Consider the following 20,547-nt stretch of genomic DNA (forward strand, 5'->3'; position numbering starts at 1 on the left):
TATGCCAGGACTCTGCTATTCAGCATGCTGTCAGCAGGATGGTTTCTGTGGCGGGGGGGCACATATGCTTTAGACAGGATCTAGCTCTTAGCCCAGGCTTGCCTGGATTTCATAATGTATCCCAATGTGGTCTCAAAATCATGGCAGTTTTCTTACCATAGCTTTCTGAGTGCTGGGATTACAGTTTATCAGATTCTGTACAGTTTCTATCTAGGTAGGATGTTTCCTACACTGCAACACCCACCACAAGCATCCACATGTAGTTTTTAAATCATAGGGAGTACAGAAATTCAACAGTTATGAAGCAGCCGCTAGGGAAAAAACAAAAAGAAAAGAAAAGGAAAGATGCCTGATAGCCCCCAAGTAGCTTCTGTGCAGACCATTTGCCTCTGGCTAAATAGCATTTCCAAACAGATGGGAAATTTGAATCTTATTTGGGAAATTAGAACTAGGGAAGACTTTTGATTGATTTCAAGTATAAATAAGAGGCCGAGGTAGAAGGATTGGTGTGAGTTTTAGGTCATCCTAGGCTGCATAGTGAGTTCACGGCACCTGAACTGGAGTGAGACACTATCTCCATAACAAAGAAAAAGCAGCAAAGGGGGTGGGGTTTAAACATCTTAAATCACCTTAAATTTTAGAATCCAACAGAAGTAAAAATAAGTAATAGTTTTGTTGTTTTTACTATAAGGCTTTAATTTGGAGGGGGGAGGAAACTGGGTAGCTAAAGTGTCAGGAACCTGCTAAGCCAGGGGTCTGTGATTTCTGCTAAACTTTGTTTCTGGAAACTGCAGAATGCGGGAGATAGTCCTGAAGGAGATTGTGGTCTCGAAAATCCTAATTAATGGAGTTTAGCTTGCAGCTCAGACTGACCTCAAACTCAAAAGTGAACCTTCTGCTCCAGTTTTCTGAGAGCTGGAAATCTATCTATGATTCACCATAGCTCAGTTTAATACATTAGGCCAGGAAGTCCCTGCTTCTAAAGGCCTTGGCATGCTCAGGGCTGCACCCTCCCCAGACTGGACCATGGGAAAAGCTTATCAGTAGTTGTCAGGAGGGAGGGAGTGTTAAAATTTAAGGGCTTTTTGTAGACTGCTGCCCAATTAGTGGCTGTGCATGAAACTGACTGGTGGGAAAACCTCAACTACATAGTGCCCATGGGGTTGATGTTTGGGACTGATGGAGTTTTTTTTAATAGTCGGATAACTCTAGGTTTCTTGAACCGGCATTTTAATAACATCAGTTATTATTATTTGCAGTGCTGACTTAGAACCTAGAGCTTGGCAAATTATAGGCAGATACTCTACCACTGAGTGGTACCCTTAGCTCCTAGAGGGCTATTTTTGCTTTAGTTTGTTATTTTTGTTGCTGTTGTTGTTGGCCTTGGTCTTGTTTTTGACATGGAAGTCTCCGTATGCAGTGCAGGCTAATATCAATTCCTCACCCTTCTGCCTCCACTTCCCCAGTGCTAGGATTGCAGGAAGGTCTACCATGTCTGGCTGGACTTTTCAAGTGGCTTTGGGAAACTTTGTTTTGCAATATTTGCAGAAGCCTTGGTAAAGAAGGGCAGAGAATTCCTCTCCATGCCGGCCCTGCTTCCTGTGTGACGCTTTGATAATCCTGGCCTTAGAAGTTCTCAGGAAAGTTCAAGACACTTTTTGTTTCTCTACTTTTCCTTCCCTCTCCAGCTCCAGCTGCTTAGTGTCAGATCCCAGGGGGAATTGGGGTGCTAAATTTCTCTCAGTACTTCTTTGGAAAAGCTATAAAAACAAACAAACAAACATCAACATGACTAGAACATGTTCCTGAGCTCCACTGAAGAGAGCGCAATTGAAGAGGAGGCTTGCAAGTTAAGAAAACAGCTGAGCAAACTGACTGGATTGAGTATGGGGAGGAGGAATCTTGGGGATACTAGTATTTAAGAGTCCATAGTCCAGACATGGTGATGCCTGCTTTGGGGAGCAGAAGCAGGTAGGTATCTGTGGGTTCAAGACCAGCCTGGTCCACATACCCATAGCAAGTTCCAGGCCAGCCAAGGGTACATAGTGAGATTCTATCTCAACAAAAGGTCCATAGGTTTCTCAATCATAGGCCCTGTGTTTGCTGGTAAATTGCCTATAGAGTCAAAGAAGAAGAAAAGAAAAATCTAAAAATAGTACACCTGTGCTGAACATGTTATAATTTCATTTTTCTTGTCATTATTTTTCCAAACAATACAATACAATGTTGATCTATGTACCATTAAAGTATATGGAAGGATGTACATGGACAATATGCAAATCCTGCAAGGAGCCTTCGCCGATTTTGTTATTCACACAGGCTTCTGAAATAGACCTCCTGTGGATACTATGGAAGGAATATATTATATTTATATTAGCTATATTTAATTAAGTATATGGCTTTGGAATGTAGGTCGGTGACAGAGATACTTCCTATGCTCAAGGCCCTATTTTCTAGCCCTAGAAAGAAAGCAAAGATATAGGCCATACTGGTGCATACCTATTTCTCTACCAGCTGAGAGGTGGGGGTAGATCAACAGTGGGAGGCCGCCTATAATAGGACATTTAGGGGTCAATCTGAGTGGAAACAATCTCAAAAACGAATGTGACTTTAAAGCCACATTATCCAGGTCGCAATTCCAGCTATGTCACTGATCATGGGGTATGAAGTAAAGTGACTGGCTTCCTTGTGCCTCAGTCACTTTTGCTGTTACTATTCTTTTAAATTGTAAAGATGTAGGTATATGTGTTTGCTTGCACACACATGCCACTGCATGTTTGTGGAAGTCAGAAGGCACCTTCAAGGGTGTGCTCTCTCCTTCCACCATGTAGACCCTGGGGATTGAACCTAAGGTACCAGGCTTGGGTGCAGGTGCCTTTACACACTGGGTTACCTGGACAGCCTGATTACCCTTTTTTCTTTCCTTCCTTCCTTTCTTTTTCTTTTCTTCCTTTTTTTTTTTTTTGGTTACAGTCTGAGTCTGTAGCTCATGTTGGCCTGGAACTTACTATGTAGCCCAGGCTGACCTTAAACGCAGAGCAGTCTTCTTTCCTTGGGCCCCCAATTGCCTGGGTTGCACATGTGAGCTACCATACCCAACTAGTCACTGCGTCTTTCAAATGAAGCCAACAGTTGTCCCTGTTTCAAAACTGTCGGTGCACGTTTTCATTAATATGTATATAGTGTAACGTTGTTTGTCTCAGCAAATGTTAGATGTTGTTAATTCAGCTTGTTATTGGTCTTGGCCCTAGGTTGTGGGAGAATGGATTAAATGAGCCATTGAAAACGTCTGGCTGGCATTGATCTATGTTTGTCTTATGTTTGATTTGAACAGAAGTTCAGCCACCTGTGACGAATCTGAGTGTCTCTGTGGAAAACCTCTGCACAATAATATGGACATGGAGTCCTCCTGAGGGAGCCAACCCAAACTGTACTCTCAGGTACCTTAGTCATTTTGATGACAAACAGGATAAGGTAAGTGTTCTAGAACCTGTGCCACTGCTGCGGCTAAGAGGGCAAATGCTGTGATCAAAGCAAAAAATGAGTCAAATTCTCATCTCTAAAATGGCGATGTTACTTTAGGTTGTTCCCAGATGGCCCCTGGGGAGACCTATAGAAACAACCATTGACAAAATTGAACATTTGAAACTATTTGCTAATTATTGATGATTGAATATAATTGATTGTCCTGATAGAAAATACTGGATAGCCTTATTTATTTGGCACCCGATAAATAATGTTCCATTATTGATGTTTGCTCTTCTGTCCTTGTCTGGAGCTCTGTCTTCTTGAATTTATTTATTTATTTATTTATTTATTTATTTATTTATTTGCTTACTTACTTGTTTTTTGATTTTTTTGAAATAAGGTTTCCCAGTAGCTATGGAGCCAGTCCTGGAACTCGCACCAGGCTGACCAGGCTGACCAGGCTGACCTCGAACCCATAGAGATCTGCCTGCCTCTGCCTCCCGAGTGCTGGGATTAAAGGCGTGTGCCACCACCGCCTGGCTCTTCTTGCAGAGAATTTTCACATTTAGTATCTCCTTGCTCATGGCTACCGATAGATATGCATGAGCTTTGGGTCTAAAAGTAAACGCCACGGGGAAATGGAAGGATGAGATGTTAGTGGTCAGTGGGCTTACATCTGCTGGTGCCTGAGGAAAATTACACCTTGCCTGCTAGAAGTAATCAGCTGAGGACTTAAATAAATCTTTGATGGCCGGATGGGATGATTAGGTTCTTGGTGGCACATCTATTCAATAGTCTTGTGAGTCTATACCTTCTTGCATTGTGTCGGGTGAGAGAGGTGTTCGGGGTTGACCTTGTCCAGAATTTTGAAGAATTTTGAGAGTCTAGACCTCCTGGAGTTTGCCACTGTGAGGCTGCAAATGGGTGCCAATAGCAGTGCTTCTCTTCCTGTCCTTTGGCTGTAACCTCAGAACATCTGTACGGTTGGATGTAGCCACTCGACCTATTCAACAGCAGGCAGTGTACACAGAAGCCCAGTGTTTGCTAAATGATATCAAGTCTGCAGGTTGCTTTTAGTCTTCACAGAGAGGCGTATCGAGACAAGAGAGATCTGCAGACAGGGGTTTTTTATATATAAGAAAGCAAAAGATTGATATGACTAGTATCCCTCTACCATTGTTTTGTTCGTGTCCACTAAGTCTCCAATCTGGCAAGTAGGAGGCAGCTCTGGCAACCTAAAATGCGTTATCTTTCATCACCCAGAGATAGGGAAGTCCCGCTGGAAGAATAAATCAAAGGCTCTTCCGTCCAGGAATGCACAGAGGCCTAAGCTGAGGCTGGCTCCCTTTCCTGCTGGGAAAGAACTCTTTGGCGGGAAAAGGTGTGTTGGAGCCAAGAGGTGTTCATTGTCAGGGAGATGGACAAATCCAGGACTGCAGCCTTGGGCTTGGATGCAGTTTACAAGAAGGCCAGATTCCCAGAGGGGTGGAGCATACTGTCATTGTAACAGCTCCCAGAGTGCAGTGATTCTGCTGGGAAGAACTGCGTTTCCTGTCTGATACAGGGAGGAATGTTTCACTTGGTGATCATTACTATTTAGGCCTCCTATTTTATTCATTTAATTTTACAATTTATTTTATTCAATTTAATATTACATAGCTCGGAATTGGAGCTTTTCTTTTTGAGGCAGGGTCTTCTTGTATCTCAGGCTGATTTCCGTCTCCTTATGTAGCTGAGGCTGGCCTCGAGCTCCCCATTCCTCAGCCTCTGCATCCGAAGTGCTGGGAATCTAGGCATGCACCACCATAAAAAGAGACTTCAAAACCATTATCATTTAATGTTTGTTTTACTATTCATATGTCTAGAAGATAAGATTCAAATCTATGTTTGAAAGCATTTTTTAATTTAAAAATGCCAGGATAATAAAACTTTTTCTTTTTTTCTTTTTTCTTTTTTTGTTTTTTCAAGACAGGGTTTCGCTATAGTTTTAGAGCCTGTCCTGGAACTACCTCTTGTAGACCTGGAACTCACAGAGATCAGCCTGTTTCTGCTTCCTGAGTGCTGGGATTAAACGCATGTGCCACCACCGCCCGGCTGATAAAACTCTTTAGCTCTCGAGCTGGAGCAGTATCTAAAGATAATGAGGCAACTGAGATCCCCCACTCCTCCATGATCCTAATTTATGATTTCTAAGATATTCTTTTTAAACTAGAAAGATTATTTTAAACAAAAAGCATCAAAACTTGAGATACTGGGGATTGAACCCAGTGTCACACTGTTGAGATAAGTACTGTACCCTCATTTATGATGTTTGCCAATCCATTGTCCCTTGGCGTCCTCAGAGAGTGACCGCTTCTCCCAGGTGAGAATTAGGAAGAATCCTCCAGTCGGCCAGGCTCATTCAGCAACTTGTACTTAGTAAGGGAGCGAAGTTGGTGAGAGTTACATTGGAAGTCTTCCTGCCATCTTTATCGCACTTTCGAGGGCTGGGCTTGAGTTCCATGGGCGCCGTCAGAGACCTCGCTTCCTCAGCCTGCATTCGTTCCTAAAGGGACAACCCTAAATGATGATGCATTCCAGGAAGACTTCTGTCAGCACTGTACTTTTCATCCCGGTAGGGACAGCTTATATGGGAAGCCAAATGATAAGGAGATTTCTTGGCAAGGAAGCAAGAATTCCTTGTGAAAAAAATGTCCTTGGCTATGAATAGCCGGAGGCCCCGCTGAGGATAACGATTAATTTTGCTGGATTCTCCACGTCCACACTATCAAGTCAACACCACCCTTCTCTGAGCTGGGATTTTACTTGAAGAGATCTATTTTTTTTTCTGGCCTACTGGCCCCACTTTTTCGGAGTACTACTATCCTAATTGTGGTTAAGAACTATTCTGTGTCCATATACATCTTTCCTCCGGTATTTTCATCACTGGTTTGTTGATGACTTCCTGAGAGCATCCTCATGTCTTTGTTTCAGAGGTGACTGGAGTTTTCCTCATGCCCAGCCAGCAGCAGGCATGCAAAATGTCACACTAGTTGCTTGAGGTGGTAGATTAAGCGACGTGACCATTTCCCCTCTTTTCATGGCTACCAGGAAATTATGAAAGGAAATACTATGGGAAACTTGAGTCAGAAACTATTGCAAAACAGGAAGTGCTCTTTGGAACTCTGATTAAAGTCCGCTTCATTCTTAATTATTCCTCTCACCTCTGGAAATGTTAATTTCCTAGAGAGCCCTTTAATAACGTTGCTCTAAGTCATACTAAGCAGCTCTGTGATTTAGTCTTAGTTTTCTGCAGTGTCTGGGAATCTGTGGTTTCACAAAGCTTATTTATCCTTTCCTGTGTTCCAGATGAAGCGTGTAAGTGCATAGAGCAACAGTCGAAACTTGCTCAGACACTACAGAAAAGTGCTTAATGAAAAGGGTCTCTTTGGCTCTTGATCCCCAGACTTCACAATGACTGAAGTTTTGATGTGGCCATTTAAAGCTTGATCTTGGTGGAATTTTGATAATGCTTCCTGTCAGTTTGCTTGTAGAGAGTTGATGCTAGCTAGCATGGTAGACGTCTAAGTAAATTTTATGATGGTTATACCCGTAAATATGGGAATCTCTTTATCTATACTAGAGGTTTTCAGTGCCAGGTGCACTACTAGTGCCTAATGCATGCTTATTATTTATTGTAGGAGAAAAGTGGGCTAACCTGTTCATTACAGGGTGCCAGGTATCATTCCTGGCCTCTGTCCCTCTGTCTATTAAATGTCAGTAGTGTTTTGCTTCCCTGCTTCAAAGTTATATCAACCAAAACTAGGACTGAGACCCCATTGCAGGTCTACAGACATGGCAGAAGAGCAGAATAACCCTTTCAAAACCACTCACCCACACTATTTAAGAACGTATTATTTTTCTTACACACTTAGGTCGGCTAAGACTTTGTGATTTAAGTGTCCTTTTTTTGTTTGTTTGAAGCTGTAGAAGTTACTTTTTTTTTAACTTTCCTAATCTCAGAGAATTGCTCCAGAAACTCGTCGTTTAAAGGAAGTACCCCTAAATGAAAAGATCTGTCTGCAAGTGGCAACCCAATGTAGTGCCAATGAAAGCGAGAAGCCTAGTGTGGTGAGGAGAAAGTGCATCTCGCCCCCTGAAGGTAATAGATCCAGATGTTCTCCCTTGCGAGGGAAGAGTGTAGCCAATTTCTTGGTGTGCTCACATTCATGGTTGGTGGCTTCACTTCATTCTCAAAGTTTTGCTGAGTCAAATAAGGGCCAGGCCCTGTACTGGATGCTGATAAGTTTGAGGGTGTTGCTGCTTCAAGTAGCTCAGACAGTTTGCATAATAGTAATGTTTACACAGTTGGAATGCTTTCTTCTATAATTTGAAAAATGAACACACACACATTCACACTCACCCCCTCTCCCTCCCTAAAGTGTGCTTTATAAACTGATCTGAAGTAAGTAAGGCGTGCGTTGTTCTCCAGATGTTATGCACGATGGAGAAGAGGCTGGAGCGGCGTGCTCTAGGTCTTTGGGCTCAGCACTTTAGGGAACCTATAGTACTGTTGTGGTTGTGCCATATGGAAATTAGTCTGCTATGCAGAATATATATGGGGGTGGGAAATGCCCAAGGAGAATAAGTATGCAGGCCTAGTATCAGTACATGACTAGTAAAAGGGTGATGAGGATCATTGTCCCCTACTTGCACTTTACCCACAATCCTTCTGTGTCTTATAGTATGTCCAGGGAGGAGCCTACATTAATTGCAAGAAACGTTCCCAGCCACCAGCCACCAACATTTAAAAATCCCAGTTCTGCAAGTTACTAATTGTGTGACCTTGGTTAGATTACTGCCCCCACCTATTTTCCTCATCTATAAAATGGGAGCGCCTACCTCCTACAATGATGGAGAGGATCGCAATAAATATTTTTGCACATTTGGTCTTTTCATATTACCTGGCCCTTTGTTAGTCAGAGCCAGGCCCCATCTCCAGCTTCTAACCCTTAGCACTGCATGGCTTGTTGTTTAAGGCACTTTCTGATTTGTACTGATCAAAAGAAAAACCGTATGAGGCACTGCTCTTAAAGGTATAAAAGTTAGGACTGCCAGGTAACTGAGATCATGGGCTACACAGAGAAACCTTGTCTTGAAAAACGAAAACAAAACCAGCTTGGCCTACCATATTTGTAATCTTGGGAGTTTACTAACTTGAAAAGCAGTTATATTGTGACATAAAATGGTTCATGATGGCTCAGTAAAGTATTCCTTCAAGGAGCATGAAGGTTAATGGCTGACATTTTAAACATAGGCCTTAAATTAATGTAGGGACATGATAAATGAAACCTCTTTATCAAGAGAGATGTCATATCAGGATGATTTCAGGCCACATGTGGTGGCAAGTGCCGGTAGTCACATTCCTTGTGAGGCTGAGACAGGAAGAATTGTTTGGAGCCAGGAGATTGAGCCAGTTTCTTGAAAAAATCAGCCAGAATAACAAGGAGTAACAAAATAAAGAATAACACAAGATAAAGATGGCCATCTTAGTGATCCACACCTCTAATCCAAGTACTCAGGGGAATGAGGTAAGAAGATTGTAAGTTCAGAGCTAGTTTGTGCTCCATGACAAGTTCCAGGTCATCCTAGGTTACTTAGGAAACCATGTCAGAGAAGTGGGATAGGAGGAGAACACCTAAAACGCCAGCATACAACAAGCAACTATTAAACCTTAGGTTATGCTTATGATCCCCCAGAACGTCCCTAGATGTCAGTACTGACGAGAAGAAAGGTAGGTAAATTGTCTTTATAAAAAGGCTTGCCTCTTCTAGAGGACCCTACTTAGGTTCTGAGCATCCGTGTCAGATTGCTCACTCCTCACTCCAGCTCCAGGGTGCTGGATGCTTCTGACCTCTGCAGGCACCTGCTCCCTCATGCACATACCCATATACAGACACACAATACTGGCTGGTCAGCCCTGAAATCATGCACACAGCAAATGACAAAAACAGACTCAGCTGGTTGAATTTATATTTTTCTGCATACATATGCCAGCTGAAAAAAGGCCATCAATTTGAGGGGAAGAGAAGGGAATAGGAGGGCAATGGGGGAAAGAAAGAGAAGGGGGGAGTGACAATTATATTTTAATTAAAACAAATAATAAAAATGATGGAATATAGGGGCTGTTTGTATTTTTACATTCATTCAGTTATTTTGTAGTCACTGAATATGGCTGAAATATTATTTGACTTTTCACCAATTTCTCTAGTTAGAAGATGAGTAAGGCTCCTTTAGAGATACAGAAGATGCTTTCTTAATGCATGAACTGACTTTGTAGAGCCCATTCTTTATGGAGAGATGCCTTGCTCAGCCTAGGCACGGAGGTGGGGGTGGGGGCTTGATCCTGCCTCAACAAGGAGATGGGATAGACTTAGTTGACTTCCCAGGGGAGGTCTTACCCTCTCTGAGGAGCAAATGGAAGTGGGGTGGGGGGAAGTGGGAGGAGAGGATGGGGAGCTGGAATTGGCATGTAAACATAAATAAATGAATGAATAATTTTAAGACAAAGGAAAGGAACAAAGAAACAAAAGCCCCACAAAGCTGCTTTTGTTGTATAAAGAGGTGAGAAGGAAAGCTGTGACTGAATTACATTTGGATTTTTACTGTCCTAAGTGACTTCTGGGTAAAAAGGGTGTGAGATTAGGGGTTAGGTCGGTAACTACTTTTCATGACAAGGACTCTCTCCTGGACACTCCAGGTGATCCTGAGTCTGCTGTGACTGAGCTCCAGTGCATTTCACACAACCTGAGCTACATGAAGTGTTCCTGGCTTCCTGGAAAGAATACAAGCCCTGACACAAACTATACTCTTCACTACTGGTGAGTGTGCGCTGCAGGTGCGACAGATTAGCTGGAACATTGTGGTTGTGTTGGGAGCCTTTGAGGTCAGCCTTATTTTAAAGAAGAATAGCCTACTCTTTATATGTGGTGTCAGGGATCAAACTCGGGACCTTGGCCTGGCAGTTGTAGCACACACATTTAAATCCAGGACTTGGGAGACAGAGCCGGGCAGATCTCTGTGAGTTCGTGGCCAGCCTGGTCTACAGAGTGTGTTCCAAGACAGCCAAGGCTTCACAGAGAAATCCTGTCTCCAAAATAAACAAACAACAAACCACCAGAGCCTTGCAAATGTCATGACCTGATGAGGCGATTCTTTATCTATGAAGGCAGTAGACGAGTAATTAATAATGAAACACATTATTTGGTATGGTCACTTAAAAACTAATCTGAAAAAAAAAATAAAAAAGGAAAGACACATTAAGAAAGCCTAGCAGGTAAAAGACACTTGCTGCCAGGCCTGGGGACCTTAATCTGATCTCTGGAACCCACATGGTGAGTCTGGTAAGTTGTTTTCTGACCTCCTCATATGCTCAATGACATGTGTACCTCCCACTAAATAAATACCTATGAATAAATAAATGTAATAAGATATTTAAAAAGTATAAAAAAGAAAAAGAATGTCCACCCTTAAAAAAAACACAAAGAACAAAAAACAAACCACCAAAAACACCACAAGAAGAAGTGACAGCTGACTAGAAAACACATCTACTTAAAAGCACTTCCTATTTTGAAATGCCCGTTCACACACTGTCGCAACATGTATCTGGGAAGACCTCACACTCCTTTCATTTCTTTTCTCTCAGTGGTCAACTCTAAAGCAATCTAAAACCAGGAAATTGGTATTGACATTCTACGGCCTTGTCACATGATGCCAGTTTCGTGTGTATTTGTGTGTAGAGTTCTGTGTAGCTTTGTCATACCACATGGCTCCACCACTACAAAGTTCCGGCCAGTTGCTCTGTCATAGCCACACCCGCCTCTGCCATCCCATCCTCCTTTTTGTTCCTCTCGCCCAAGTCTCTAACCCCTGACAGCCACTCGCTGATCTGTCCTCCGCCTATATAATTTTGTTATTTCAAGAATGTCACTGGAATAAAATTCTACAACACATATCATATAAAATGGGCTTCAAAAAAAGCATTCCCAAGAGCCATAATACACACACACACACACACACACACACACACACACACACACACCATTCCTTTCTCTGTTTTTGAAACATGTTCTCACACTGTAGCTTAGGCTAGCCTGGAGCTCACTGTGTATTCCGGGCTGGCCCCAAAGTGTGGCAATACTCCTGGAATCATCGTGCCTGCCTGAAACTGGGGGATTTTTACAAGCAGGTTTATTTACGTTTTATAAAGGCCCAAAAGACTTCATTGATTTGATACTTGTAAATATTTGTGGAATATTGTATTATATTTGGTTTTTATAAGCTATATGCTGTGACCAAGTCATGCTAAATACCATATCTCTCTCCTCAAAAACTGTTGTTTCTGTGTGCTGAAAGTCTTCAGACTCACTTCCTCTCTTTGTAATTAGCTGTTATGGGCGCTAATAGCCCTGCTAGCTGTAGAACACGGAACTTGCTCCTTACCCCCTTACTGTACCTACTACCCACCCTCCTCTATCTATCTCCCTATCAGTCATGAAGATTGCATTAGTCATGGTTACATTTCTGTATAAAATGATTTAAAAAAAGCAGCCAGGGGATGAAAGGGTTTCTTTTAACTTCAAGTTTATAGCTCCTCTTGAGCAGAATTCAGGGCTGGAACTCAAGCAGGAACCTGGAGGCAGGAACTGAAGTAGAGGCCATGGAGGAGTGCTAATTACTTGCTCCCCCTGGTATACTCAGTTTTCTTCCACAGGCTAGGACCATCTGCCCTGAGGTGGTACCACTCGCGATGGGCTGGCCTCGCTCACACCAGTCCCTAATGAAGAAAGTGCTTCTTCACAGCATTGTCCACAGATCAATCCGATGGAAACAATTTTTCAATTGAGACTCCTTCTCTCTTTCCAGATATGTCTAGGTTTATGTCAAGTTGACAAAAACAAAATCTAACCAGGGCAAGGATATTGAGGCACCGTGACAGCTGGCTGGAGAAAGGAGTCCAGCCTTGGGGATCTGTCCTCTACATGGCCTTGCTCTCCTCACTTGTTTCATAAAACATCTCTGAGAGAAAGGCATGGGTGGGACCATGTCTAGCACCTCTGAAGATATATGTTCTGGAATATCAGATTGTGCCTATGGCTCATGGGTAGAGGATTTGCCCAACATGCACAGGCCCTTAGGGAAAGAAAAAAATCATCTTAGAGTGACCATTTTGCCTGCTTACATCATGGAAGATATTTGTACTATATTAAAACACTCATGGATATGGGTAGATCATAAAGCAGAGTGAAAACCCCCATATGGTATTTTCATTTAAATTTATTATTAAATGATGCATAAAAATCTTGTATATTTATGGGCTACCATGTGATATTTCGATATATATGTGTGTGCATGTGTGTACTATATAAACCAGGCTCTGCATGTCGGCCCCCTCAAATCAAATGAATTGTTGAATGAAATCCTCCTAAATGTCCCAGGGCATTGCCATCACCCTCCTCCCCATTGGGTGGGAGGGTCAAACTGATAAGGTTGAGACACACCACAGGTAAAGGTCCTAAGATCGTGTAGTCAACTGTGTAGGCTTCTTTTTCCCAATCCCCCATCTCCATGTAAAAGTTTCCATTGTTCATTCTTGGTACCCACTGGATCTCCTTTTCTTATGCATTGTGTGGCACTCTTGTACCTTTATGGTAAAGCCCATACTCTTGAACATGACAGACAAAGCCCCTTATCACCTGGCTACTGTCAACCTGTCTAGCGTGTCTCATCCTCCTCTTTGGACCTCTGCCCCACTTACAGCATACACTAAATTTATTTCCATTCTTTACACTGTCTCTTCAATACCCAGAATGGTGGTACTCAAACAGGGATATTCACCCAGACCAGTGGGAACATATTCTACCTTCTCTCACAGTCTGTACCTTCCCTTTTGACCTAATACGTCCTGTTTGTCCTCTGCTCCGCTAAGATGCAATTTCCTCTTCAGACTGTCTTCCTGAACCTCTCAAGTCTGGAGACATGTCCCCAGTAGTACTTTGGAGTGTCATAATGCTCTGCACAATGTATCATCATTTCCTGTTTACTTAGTGGTAGTTCCCTTCTCCAGGCTGCAATCTCCTTTGCGAGCAGAGGCAGTACTGTGTTTCCCCCAGCACTCGACACTTGGGGTAGGTGTTCCATAAATCAGTTGTGAAATTCTTGGTAGGATCCAAAACTAGAGAACAGCCAAGGATAGGAAGAGGACGTAGAAGCATAAGCGGTGCAGGATCTCTGTAGTCTGGGAGTGAAAAAGAAGGGTTGAGTACATCTGGCTCCCCAAGACTTGGTAGCAGGGAAACAAACAGAATTAAACCTTTAGGAGTCGCCTGGCTCTGTGCTGCAGCGAAAGGCATAGGGAGCTGTTAGTATAGGCTTGTAAGGTACCTTAGGAATTGGTAGCATGCCTGTGTTTATTATGCTATTAACCCCAGAGTTATCATGATTGGAAACACAGGGAAATCCTTTAGAAATGAGTCTATAGGAGGGGATTAGAAAGAGAGTGAGGGGGAGTCTTAAAATCACTTCATTTTACAACAGACTGAAGGAAAGCAATCCAGTTATTACAATTGGGGTGAACTAGTCCTTAAGGATCTATTAAGTAAAAAATAGGGGGAGGTGTGCACGCCCTGGAGATATGCTAGCAAAAACCAAGACTCAGTGCAAGCCCTGCAATGTCCCTGTGGCAGTTGGAAAGAAAATGCCCCTATAGGGAGTGGCACTCTTAGGAGGTGTGGCTTTGTTGGAGTAGGTGTGGCCTTGTTGGAGGAAGTGTGTCACTGTGGGGGTGTACTTTGAGGTCTCCTTGCTCAAACTATACTCAGTGTGACACACAGTTGCTTCTGCTTGCCTGAGGATTCAGATGTAGAACTCTCAGCTCCTTCTCCAACACCCTGTCTGCCTGCACTCCACCATGTCCCTGTCATGATGATAAAGGACTAAACCTCTGAACTGTAAGCTAGCCCCAATTAAATGTTTTCCTTTATCAGAGTTGACATGGTCATGGTGTCTTTTCACAGCAATAAAAACTCTAACTAACTAAGAGAGCCTCCTTGGGATTAATCTGGGAATGCATTCTTCTTCTCTGAGATGGTGCAGGCTCTTGTCACAGTTGACAACAGACAGTGTTTGAGTTGGCCTTCGGCCCCAAGTTGATGCATTCTGGCAGAGCACAGTTTGTAACTGGACATGGCTCAAGGAGTGATCTGGAAAGCGGCGGTTTGCCGACACCCCAGTGGTCAGTTATCAAAGATACTACTTCTTGTCAATGTATTTCCAGTGCCGGTCGTTTGACAGAGGCTCTTTCCATGGTTTACATAGTGTGAACTTGGCTGCTCAGTAGAGGAGATGCTAGCTATGTATGACTGCCTTAGTTACTTTTCTATTGCTGTGCTAAGACTTCATGACCAAGACAGCTTATAAAAATCAAGTGTTTAATTTGGGGCTAACAGTTCCAGAGGGTTAGAGTTCATGACTATCATGATGAGACAGCAGCCAGACAGGCATGGCATTGGAATAGTAGCTGAGAGGCCACATCTTGACCCTCAAATACGAGACAGAAAGATAGCTAACTGGGAATGGCATGAGTTTTCCAAAACTCAAAATCCACCTCCAGTGACACACTTTCTCCAACAAGGCCACCTCTGAATCCTTCCCAAACGTTTCTACCAGCTAGGGACCGAGCATTCAAATATATGACCTATGGGGGCCATTCTCATTCAAACCACCACAGGCTGTTTACAATTTAATTTAAACAAAATTAAAACCTCGGTGACTCCATCTGACCAGCCAGTTCCAGAGGTCACAAGTGACTGCTGTATTGGATGGCCCATTTCTGTTGTACAGTGTTATCCCGTGTTGTCTGCTCTCACCACTCCACAACTTCTTCATTCTAGTGCCAGACTGTGTGTGTGCTCAAATCCTTACTTGCAGTGAGCCTTTCCTATCTCTGAGCCTGGGTTTTATCATCTGTAAAGTGGGGGTAGTGATGATAACTACTTCTGAAGATTGTTGGGGGCTGTTATACAAAAAGTGCTTGGAATCGTGATTGACGGTCAGCATGGCAGTTCATGAGGGCTGGAGATACCCATGTTTGTTGGCTATTTGCGGTCCCTTGCAGATACATCACCACTCAGTGATGCTCGCTTCTCCTTTCACATGGAATTGGCATCAAGCCCATGCTTCCTCCTCCCCTTCACTTCCCTGGATGGTTTCTTTTCAATCAAAACCCCAAAGGCAAGGGAGTGCAGACATGTTATTGGTTAGCAAACACAAACAATGGCCTAGGTATCCATGTAGATGACATTGCACTAATTGCCAGACTGTTTGCCCTAGTCCCCAGTCAGAAATGGGGAGATTATTATTTTTATTCAAAATCATGGTTTGTAAAGCCAGAGCGGTGACTTGTATCATAGAAGGGTAGTTGGGGATTCGAAGGAGCCTGACCTAAACAGCTCCAGTCCGGTCAACTTGATGAATTATAGGGATTTTCCCCCCTCCCACATTAACCACCTTCAGAGTCCACGAGTTATCTATGAACTGTTGGGGGTGGGGAGACAAAATGAAAGATGAGCCCAAAAGACTGTACATCACAGGAGTTCCTTTCATTGTATTTTAAAAGTCACATTTATCACTAGCTTTTGTTATGTAAGAAAACAATGTCATTAGTAGTGTTAGTTTCTGTTTTGGTTGGAAAACATTCCAGGACCATCTAATCCCCAAACTGCTCATGACCATAATTTAAGATTCTAGAAGTTTTCTTTTATGATCCATAGAGACTTACAACTGAGAGGAAAGATTTTGTGCTTTTAGATGATCAGAGAAGCACTTTGGAGGTGGAGACTGGACGATCGTAGGAGTTCAAGTTTATCTTTTGACTACAGAGTGAGTTTGAGGCCAGTCTGGCCATCAAGACCCTGTGTCTCAACAACAGCAACATGAAGAGATAACTCTCTCGACAGTCATCTTGTATCAAAACGCTTCTTTGTGGTATTTGTAGGAGTAAATAATTACATTTTCATTAAAGAAAACAAACCTGGTTTGCAGCAGGAGTTTGCGTTTTCTGAGCTCAGGAATAACTACAGATAATTCTGAGGTTACAGGTTAAGGGTTTGAGACTCTCTGTTCTTTGCTCATTTTTAAAAAATGATCTTCATTTTCTACAGAACCTTTGCACAACTCCAACTGTGGCAGATGATGTAAGACTTGACCTTGTCTTGTTCCAGTTCCTAAAAAACACAGTTCTTTGATAGCTGGTGTGAAAGAGAGTCAGAGAGAGAGAGAGAGAGAGAGAGAGAGAGAGAGAGAGAGAGAGAGAGAGAGAGAGAGGTAATAAACACATCATATCCATTGTCTAGGTGCTCATGGTCACTTGGGAAGGCATGGGTAGAGATGAAATGGGATTTAGGACGCCAGCAGCACTAATTCTAAAAGCTGGACGGTAGAGTGAACACTTCGAAAGTCATCGTGTGCTCAAATGCTGATCTGGCGGTAATGAGAAGGTATTAGTAATGAAGATCAGAGAGGTCAAGTATGAAGTCTGAAGCAGTGAGATCATGAATTAGGGGGTGACCAGTGGGAATATCACAGAAGATGAGACTCCAAGAGAGTTGGCAAACAGAATTTGGTGATAGGATATGGAGGGGGAAAAAAAGTTCATTATTTCAAAGTATTTAAGGAACATCGAGAAAATGAACTCAGAGTGGGAGAAATGGAAAGATGGTAGAAATGGCAGTTTGGTGAGGGATATGGTGGGTGCATATGGTGTCTTCAGTCAATGGCTGAGGCAAGCGGGAAGAATCATTAAAGTCTGGGATGAGCAGGGTGGTGGTGCACACCTTTAATCCCAGCACTCAGGAGACAGAGGCAGGTGGGGATCTATGATTTCCAGGCAAGCCTGGTGAATTCCAGGCCACCCAGACCCTGTCTGGAATAAACAAACAAACCAACAAAACCCACAAAATCTTGGAGGAATTCTGAGGTGAATGGTCAGGTTTAGGAATTGCCCAGAATACATATTAAAGTAGAAAGATGGGGTGACCAGCAGAATGCGTGGATAAGGAAATCAGAAGTAGAGAAAGGGAGGGGCTGAGGAGATGGCCTTTTTGGTACATATGCTGCTTACTTTATAACCATGAGGATCTTCATTCACATCCTTAGCACCCATATTTTTTTTCTTAAAAAAAAAGCTGGGTGTAGTGGTGTATGCTTTTAATCCTAGTACTGACATAGAGAAGAATGAAGGATCCCTGTGGCTTGCTGATCAGTAAATGTAAGTGAAATATCAGTGAGCCACCCTATCTCAAGATAAAAAGTGGAGAGCCATGGAGGAAAACACCAACATTCCCCTCTTGCCTCTATATGCATATGTGCGCACACACATGGATACATCCACACATAAAACAGTAGTAGAGAAGAATGTCATTATGACTATCTCCCCCTCCCCCCACACACACCCAGGAGCAGGGAAGAATGAGGGAACAATCAAAGAAAGCAAGGAAGGAAGAGACAGAGCGGAGCAGAGGGAAGCCACTGAGGTTCAGTATATATGCCTTTTCAGAAGGGGTAAGCCTCATTCTGGCTTCAGAACTTCTCCCCTCATACAGAAGAGCAATGGGAAGGTTCCAGTGCCTATGGCTTTCGTTAGTACTAATGCCCATCATCAAAGAATAATCTTTTCTCCTAGAATATGAAATGAGCCATGTTAGAAAGCAGGATCTTAAAAACGATCATGATTTATTGCATGTATTGTTTTTCATGGAGATTTCTTTCTATCATTTTTTTAGATGACTACCCTTGCCTCTTGACCTTCTTCAAAATAACTCAGATCATTGTCTCATTTTATCTTGTAGGTACAGCAGCCTGGGGAAAGTTCTTCAGTGTGGACCCATCTATAGAGAAGGTCAACGCATGAGCTGTTCCTTTAAACTGACTAAAGTAGATTCTAGTTTTGAGCAGCACAACATTCAAATAATGGTCAAGGACATTGCTGGGAAAATTAGGCCATCCTTCAAAATAGTGTCTTTAATTTCCCGTGGTAAGTTTTCAAAGCCCTCTTGGACTGCATGGATAAAAGGTTGTTCTGTCTTTGAATGGTTAAAGCAAATAATTGAAGATGATAATTTTCAGTCTGAAGATCTTCCTGAAACAAGAAACTGCATGCACATAAGCTTTTCTTTGATTGATGCTTTAAGAAGCAGATTAGAAATGGTATTCCTGGAACATGAGTACCACATGCTTTCTTCTTGTTGACTTAGAAACAGGCAGAGATTTATTATGGCTGTCAGTTGTACGGCCAAGATTGGAACCTGGGCTCTCTGACTCAGAGATCTCGTTTCACTTTGGTACTCTGGAGAGATGCTCTTCTGATGTTATAGTCCCTGAATAATCTTTTGGCTAGAAAGCCTTGGTTGGGATACAGTGCTGGGGATTGAGTGCAGGACCTTGCGAATGCTGAGCAATGCTCTACCACTAAACATATGCACTCACCACTGTATTCGAATTGCATAACTCCACATGGTACATGTATCGATCAGTTATAATGTTTAGGACACCCAGATCTGGCCATATTGGCTAAGTGTCAACTTGTTAGAGGCCAGTAGTTGTTTACTTCTCTGTTACTTTGATAAAACACTGGTCAAAACCAACTTGGGGAGGAAAGGGTTTATTTGTCTTATATTCCACGTCATGGACCATTGTTGAAGGATGCTGAGGAAGGAGCTCAATGCAGGAAACTGAAGGAAGGGACTGACCCAGAGACCGTGGATGAAGGCTGATTACTGGCTGCTCCCTTTGGCTTGTTCAGCCTATTTGGGGGTGAAATTGCTCACAGTGGGCTAGGTCCTGCCTCATCAATAACAAAGTGCCCTACAGATATGTCTGCAGGTCTATCTGATAGAGACAGATCCTCAGTTGAGGCTCGCTCTTCCCAGGACTCCAGTTCTTCTCAATGACAAAATTAACCAACACAAGGCTTCAACTTCAACTTTAGCAACCAATATTTTAGTTGAGGACCTAGTGCCTCCTCTTGTCAAGGCATATAGACCCTTTTTGAGTGTTTCCTTATTTGTAAAATGGAATATATAGCCCGCTTTGACCTCAATAGATAGATAGAATTATCTCTTGTAAGAGCCAAAGGGCATGAGGTATCCAAAGGCGTTTTGTAAATCTCCAAAGTAAAATAATGTCAGTATGCTGGTTTGCTTGTTGTGGTAGCCTATCAGGGAGCTCAGATTATGGCTAAATGAGTAATAGAAAAGAGGCATCTTTTGACAAAGGCTTATCTAAATCTGTAAGCAAAACACTACTTACCACTCCTCCAGATAATCTTGGAAGTCAACTGTAGCAGGGGACCAAAGGCAGCCTAGTTTGTAGGCCAAGAGAGTGAGGTCAGGGTAGTTTATCACATGGGGTTGACTGAAGTAAAGTCATCCTTTTTCCTCTTGCTTGTTTGGCAGACTATCATAGGTAGGGTTTTAAGGTTTATTTTACTGGTCGTTTTGGAATTAATGGTGACATAAAGAATAATTCTTTTTGACAAGAAGTTGGCCTCTATATGTTTTTTGTTAATTGCCCATTATTTTCTGTTCCCTATTTTAAAGTACAGTTCATTCCTGCAAAAGTAATATGACCTTTGAAAGCTAATGCTTTCAAAATATTTTATTCTTAATTGGGATTCTAATCATCATTATCATCTTACATGCACAGTAGTGCTAAGTATATTCATCTTGTTGTACAGCAGATCTCTATAAGAGATTTTTTTCTTTTCTTAATTTTTTTTTGTTTTGAGACAGAATTTCTCTATATAAAAGTCCTGGCTGTCCTGGAACTCAGTCGGTAGAGCAGGCTGGCCTCGAACTCACAGAGACCCACTTGCCTCCACTTCCAAAGTGCTGGAATTAAAGGTGTGTGCCACCACTGCCCAGCATCTATACATTTTTCGTCATGCACAAGTGAAATTCTACCTATTAAGCATGAGTTCTGCTTCCCTCCAGCTCTTGGCAGCACCTCTCTGCAGTCGGTTCCTTTGACTGAAGCTCCTTTAGT

General features: G+C 42.6%; 1 protein-coding gene across 1 annotated transcript in view; it reads left to right on the forward strand.

Annotated features, from left to right (window-relative positions):
• Positions 1 to 20,547, forward strand: part of Il13ra1 (interleukin 13 receptor subunit alpha 1) — a 62,195-nt gene that overhangs the window by 10,360 nt on the left and 31,288 nt on the right. The window contains exons 2-5 of the mRNA XM_048450382.3: positions 3,335 to 3,474; positions 7,471 to 7,609; positions 10,208 to 10,328; positions 18,354 to 18,538. Coding sequence (XP_048306339.3) covers positions 3,335 to 3,474; positions 7,471 to 7,609; positions 10,208 to 10,328; positions 18,354 to 18,538 — 585 coding nt within the window. The remainder of the gene's footprint in view (positions 1 to 3,334; positions 3,475 to 7,470; positions 7,610 to 10,207; positions 10,329 to 18,353; positions 18,539 to 20,547) is intronic.

This window comes from Myodes glareolus, chromosome X (assembly GCF_982192425.1).
Source record: "Myodes glareolus chromosome X, mMyoGla1.1, whole genome shotgun sequence".
Lineage (NCBI taxonomy): Eukaryota > Metazoa > Chordata > Mammalia > Rodentia > Cricetidae > Myodes > Myodes glareolus.